Raw genomic sequence first — 6,017 nt, 5'->3', positions numbered from 1 at the left:
TAGCCTCTTGCTGCGGACGGAAGGAGCACAGAAAATACAAAACTTCTAACAAACTAAGGGTGAGTAGGCTGTGCCGACAGAAGGAGAAAAGAAGATACGATGGCAGACCAGCTGAAGGGGCATGAGCATCCTGCTATCGAAGAAAGGATCAAAGAAGAAATAATAAGCGCATCCTGTTGCCTAACAAAGCTAGAACACAGCTATGGTGACACCCTGCGAGAAAACCAGGCCTCTATCTGTGAAGATGATGGAAGAAAACCAGGCCTCTATCTGTGAAGATGATGGAAGAAAGACCCAAAAACTTGGGAAAACCAGAGCAAAATGGAGGCATGAAAATTAATGACAGTACTTACGAAATACCTGTTCAAAAAAATATCAAACGGAAGGCCACTAACCCCAGAAGGTATTGGGACGAAGAACTTCCATCAAGAGAAACCATGGGCAGAGAAAGAGGAGCCCGAATACGATGACCTCGAGAGCTTGGAGAGGAAGAAAGGGACCTATGAGTGAGAGAAAGAAAGTCTACACTTGATAAAGACCCTTGGATTCTTTACTTTCAGGAGATCTTGGCCGTCAAAAGCCTGGAGCCAGCTAGCTCCACTCCCGCCACTACCAAAGCTAATAAATGTTATTCGCTCTTAACCCTACCCCCCAATGCCTGGCATTGTCTCCAAATTCTCTTGTTAGCTCATTGGGTCACTCTTTCTATGAACTTTTTATTTCAAGCTAAAAGTCCCCCAACCTTCAAATCTAAACTTTCTCTAAACTTCTTCCCCCATTTTTTTGAAATTTCCCTTGAATTGTGAGATTCACCATTTTTTTATTGGAATACAATTAAGACTTGAAATTTGAAGGACTTGTTCTTTGATGTATATAGGTGAATCTTGTCATCTTTGTTAACGGTTTGATAACATCTAATAAAGCAATTTTAAAAAATGCCGACGACACCCAATAAGCCACAAAAGTGGCTCGAAGCCACTTTTGTGGCTCAATTACAAGACTATTGTTAACATCACAACATAATGGTTTTGCATACATAATTGAAAATTTTTCCATGAGGAAATATTAACATATCATTCATAATTAAGTTAGTCAACTTCATATATCTATTTGTGACAATATTTACAATTCATTTAATCAACTTCATATACCTAGTGGTGAATAATATTTATCTTATGCTAGCAAACATTTATTTTGAGTTATAATTTTATCATAGAAAGCATGAGATGATTGATATTTACACCAACACATTTCATTGACATCAAATATTGTGCATCTCATGGCTCAAAGAATTATTTATCCATATAAAAGGTTTAATATCCTAGATAGCACTAGTTGGTGTATATAGGAAAAATAATTTCCTAGATAAAGAGGCCTCTTTCTATCTAGGCAATATGCTCAAATTTCCTAGTTCTCTAGCAATTTCCTATGTAACCGCATGCCCTTTGACGATATATGAACTGAAATGTCTCAATATTCTCCTCGAATACTCTTTCCTCAAAATCTTCCGGTGCCTCCTCCATGATTCTGCGTCTGCATTGAATATGCCATTCCCCAGCACATCATAAAATCTAGCATGGGATAGCTCTCCCTACAGTAATTCACAGCAAGGCGTCATCTCATCATGTAACATTTTAGTATAGGAAGCAAAAAGATTGGCGTATCTTCGAAAAGTTTGTGAAATTCATTTTTAACATGTATTCTATGTTGGCGGGATCGACTGTGAGATACGAGATTTTCGAGAAAATCTTTAGTTTGACGATACGATGGCTATCGCGCTGAAAAACTGCAGCAACCAATCGTGGTAGCGGAGAAAATTTTGGACCGCTTCGCGACGGTAAGAACCAAGGATTGGCCATGTTTTAGGGCCATTGCTAGAGCGCTGCTTGCATCCATGGATACAGAACGAGGAGTAAAATCCCAAGAATACATCGAAAAGGCAAACAATTAGCTACGAAAAGGGAGGAACATATAATGGCTTATATCCAAACCAATACTAAAAATGAGACATGTATGGACTCCCCATGGAAAGAAGTGCAGATTATGTTTCGATGATATTTACAAGGCTCGCAGGATGGATAGGCTAGTCATGAACTAGATGATTTTATGGCTTCTGCGCTGCAATTCGCACACTTACTTGAAGCTGATTTCATCAACAATTCCAATTTGCCCTTGAGAATCTCACGGATGGATCAGTTGCTTGGTGTCTTCTCGGTGTCCCAGACATAACGCCCAAGCCCTCACGATTCCTAAACGATCGGCTACGATGCTGTTTTAGGTGCTTTTCAAGTGTTTGGATTATTCTGTCCAATCCATTAATTCCATACATATATGATTCCTGTCGGAGTGCTGCTTATAGAACCATGACATATTGATCATGTCTACAGAACCCTTATAGATCATCTAAGATAAAAATTGTCCAATCGTTTCTGCTTATAGGTTCCTACACAAATAAGAAAAGTCACAATGTCATACCTTTAGAACTGAAGGGGAGGAATACTAGGAAGATTTCTATGTCCCTACCGAGAGGAGTGGGAGAGCAAACCTGAAAAGCATCAATCATGTGAGGATATTTTGAAGAGCTATCTTTGAATGCAAGGAGCTAACTCCCATTCCTTGACCGTGTAGAGTTGGGCTAGAGGAGAAGTTTACAGTGCTTCCCCATGCCTCCAAGCAGGGCTATGCCGGGCCTCACAGACAAGCAAACACTATCCCCATCTGCATGGGGATGCTGGAGATTCAGGTTTCGTAGCATTGCATTGCTAGTCCAAGCTTGCTTGCTTTTGGTCAAAGCTAGCCCAGCTTGGGCTGCTGGAAGGGGATAGATAGTTCAAAACTCATGAAAGTGTGAAGTCTTGTATTTACTCTCACGTCCCTCCCCACATCTCCTGCCAAAGAAGAGCCAATATGGAGATGGTTTTCCAAGTCATGTCTCAATCAGCTGCACACTATCAGAGAAACTAGGTTCAACAGCAGAGACTCCAGCCCTAGCAACATCTTGGGAGGCACTCTTAGAGTAGGTCCCCACGCCACCGAAATCTGGATTGGTGGTGGCAGGGGAAATCTCCAGTGACCCTTTGGAGCCAAAAAGCCAGCCTGGTCACAATGGCTGGTCCCCATGGGCACCTACTATATCTGCACCCCACCCACTATATCTGCACCCCACCCACTATATCTTTTGGCAAGACGATGGCCATGGTGGGAGGAGGTTGCTGCACCTGTTGGTGACTGGCTTGACAATGAAGGAGGACACCAAGAATAGCATACGGGAGCCCGAATTGAAATATCTGCATGCCAGGGGGTGTCCCTAGGTCCCCCCCAGAAGCCCTCGTTTGAGTGAAGATCATCGGCATGTGCTTCTCCGGATTTGCAGGAGAGCCGACTCAGAGTTCTACATGGGGACCTCCACAAAAGCTTGAAATCTCCAGAATCTTCTGATTTTTGGGGACTGCTCTTAGAGGACGTTCCCACAGGGGGCTTCATTTAACGAAGCTCCATAAATTGCTGATGCAGATCCATTAAATATTGTCTCAAATCCCCTTTTCTCACGCAGGCAGCAGCTTCTTTTCAATGGGAATATGTAACTATGCCACTTTTGGCGTAGTTACACATGAAAGGATTCGTTCCATACTCATTTAATAGTGGCTTTGTTTCCCGTGTGTGAGAACGTCCTCTTAGAGCAGGTCCCCATGCCGTCCAAAATCAGAGGATTATGGAGATTTCAAGCTTTTGTTCTACCCTGGCATTGCGGGGCTACCATCCTAAAATCTCTCGATCCCGAAAAGCCTCTGCAACATTAGTTTTTGGCTCTGCATTTCCAGGGCCTTGGTGCAGTAGTCATGGATGCCGGGCCACGCCAAGATATGCACAAGGGCTAGCATTATGCTAGCTTGCCCCAAAGCGGGAAACCGCTCTTATTAGAGTACGTGTGCCAGCATTCACGGGGCGGAATGGGCATCCATTGGGCGATGGGAAAAGGGTGGTCGCAAGCCTGAAATCTAGCTGCTCCGGGACTGTAGCTGCTTCTAGACCAATGCAAATGAAAAATGGTTAACCCCACATCGAGGAATGTCAGAAAAATAGGTTTGAGCTCCTACACAGGAATGACAGACCTCCGATACACGACCAACTGAACAGACGCGGAAACCAAGGAGGAGCTTGGCCGGCCGGAGCAAATTTCGAAGCAAGCCCGCTCACGCGGGAACTTGCTCTTACCACCCCCACAATCTATGATTATGACATCATCACATCATAAGGGAACGCTTTTTGGCGCTTCGTAGCTCGCCATAGACCGTTAATAACTATGTACAAGCGACATTGACTTGGAAAGTTCAACCTTCCTAAGAAGCCCCGTCTTCACGTGGCTGTTTGATTGTGTCAAAGGCCACTTTTCACCTGCGAGATATAACGATTCCGCTTGTGTGGAACACATGTTCTTGCATTCCAATCATCATGCCATCTCTTCACCCTGCTCCAATCAGCCCGCAATTCTGCCTTCCCAACCCAATCGATCTCACAGTCCAGAAAAAGGCCCTCAGCTTCAGCGGCGGTGACTTCCTCATCAATGATTCCAATGGGCACACCCTCTTCCGGATCGATGGCCGTGCTCTCAGCTTGACCACTAAGAGAGTGCTTTTGGATGGATCGGGCAACCCGTTAGTCTGTGCGCGGTGCAAGGTAATATCTGGGATCATTTCTCTGTTGTGATCAATATGATGGATGTGGGTTTTGAGATATATTTCTCTGTTGTGATCAGTATGATCGATGTGGGGTTTTGAGATATATTTCTGTGTTGTGATCAGTATGATCGATGTGGGGTTTTGAGATATCTTTCTTATGCTGGTTTTAATGCAGCTGATGAGCTTTCGAAGTACATGGTTTGTTTATCGTGGAGGCAGCTGCCATGATGGCGACAAGTTGTTCACTGTGAAGAGATCTTCTGTCTTCCAGATAAGGACCTCATTGGATGTGTTTTTGGCTTCAAATATGAGTGAGTTAAAGCCCGATTTCAAAGTGAAGTGCAACTATTTCCAGACGAAATGCACAGTGTTCCGGGGATCTCAGATTGTAGCACAGGTTTCTCTCTTCCTTTCCTCACCTATTCGAAGGAATACTTCTCATAAAAGACCTTCCGTCAAACAGTAACTTCTGATGCCCACAACTCTCTACCGTCATCTAACTCTCACACACTCTTCTTATGCCCAACTTAAACTCTTTCTTTTCATCCGATACACACACCTTATGACGCTACTACAAGTATTTACCGTCATCTCTTTTTCATACTCTATATCGTGCAGCTTTTACCTTCTTATCTTCTCATGCATCTCATAATACACTACATTCCCATGCGTTTCACACATTTGAAAGGTCGGTCCTCATTTGATATAAACATATTATAACGATGTGAGTGTTCTGCTGCTTTGTAGGTTAAGGGCAAGTTCACAGTATCCAATGTTCTGCTAGGCAGGGACACATTCATTGTCACAGTGTTTCCAGGAGTCGACTATGCTTTCATCGCTACTTTGATCGTGATAATGGACGAGATCAATAGACAAGGCGACGCTCAAAGCTAAGGAGGATCGTAGTTGTGCGTAGAGAGACAAGCCATTCTCTGTATATAACCCTTGCGTGTAACTAGTTTTAGAGTGATGTATTACATATTAAGCGAGGGCATCGAGCGTCAGGGGCTCGTCAGCGCAAAATAAAATAAAATAAAAGAAATATTGATTTTGATATAAATTTATGCCCAAACAATACTACGTCATTGTTACCTTAAAGGATAGCCTTCTCCCTTCACCTTAAAGTGCGTGGTATGTGCGAGTGTGCACTTTGATTTGAAGTATTGCTGCATTCATCTTTTGGTGGATACTAAGTCTATGCTTCTTTGACGTTTTACTCCTAAAGCAAAGCCTATATATATATTAATTACTCGAGCCCTCGGGAAATCAAAATATGAACCAAGCATAAATAACATGTTACATCCCGAGAATCCAAGCCCCAAAAGATCATTCACTCAT

At 43.1% G+C, this 6,017-nt stretch overlaps 1 protein-coding gene across 1 annotated transcript; it reads left to right on the top strand.

Moving 5' to 3' along the window:
* The first annotated feature begins 4,393 nt into the window (after positions 1-4,393).
* LOC147614424 (protein LURP-one-related 15-like) lies at positions 4,394-5,710 on the top strand. The gene is made up of 3 exons (XM_086780450.1): positions 4,394-4,677; positions 4,855-5,076; positions 5,427-5,710. Exons 1-3 carry the CDS (start codon positions 4,453-4,455, stop codon positions 5,571-5,573), a joined length of 594 nt encoding a protein of 197 aa, XP_086636576.1. The 5' UTR covers positions 4,394-4,452; the 3' UTR covers positions 5,574-5,710.
* The last annotated feature ends 307 nt before the right edge of the window (positions 5,711-6,017 follow it).

Source organism: Cibotium barometz, chromosome 42 (genome assembly GCF_041138505.1).
Source record: "Cibotium barometz isolate CiBa-2024 chromosome 42, ASM4113850v1, whole genome shotgun sequence".
In the NCBI taxonomy this organism is placed as follows: domain Eukaryota; kingdom Viridiplantae; phylum Streptophyta; class Polypodiopsida; order Cyatheales; family Cibotiaceae; genus Cibotium; species Cibotium barometz.
The sequence above is the reverse complement of the archived record's forward strand: the minus strand, read 5'-3'. Positions and strand labels throughout refer to the sequence as shown.

Bases quoted from the DNA above. Each gene is read 5' to 3' on its own strand.
- LOC147614424 (XM_086780450.1), top strand. From the start codon at position 4,453: ATGCCATCTCTTCACCCTGCTCCAATCAGCCCGCAATTCTGCCTTCCC. The intron at 4,678-4,854 runs GTAATATCTGGG...GTTTTAATGCAG, and splicing joins TAGTCTGTGCGCGGTGCAAG to CTGATGAGCTTTCGAAGTAC. The intron at 5,077-5,426 runs GTTTCTCTCTTC...GCTGCTTTGTAG, and splicing joins GATCTCAGATTGTAGCACAG to GTTAAGGGCAAGTTCACAGT.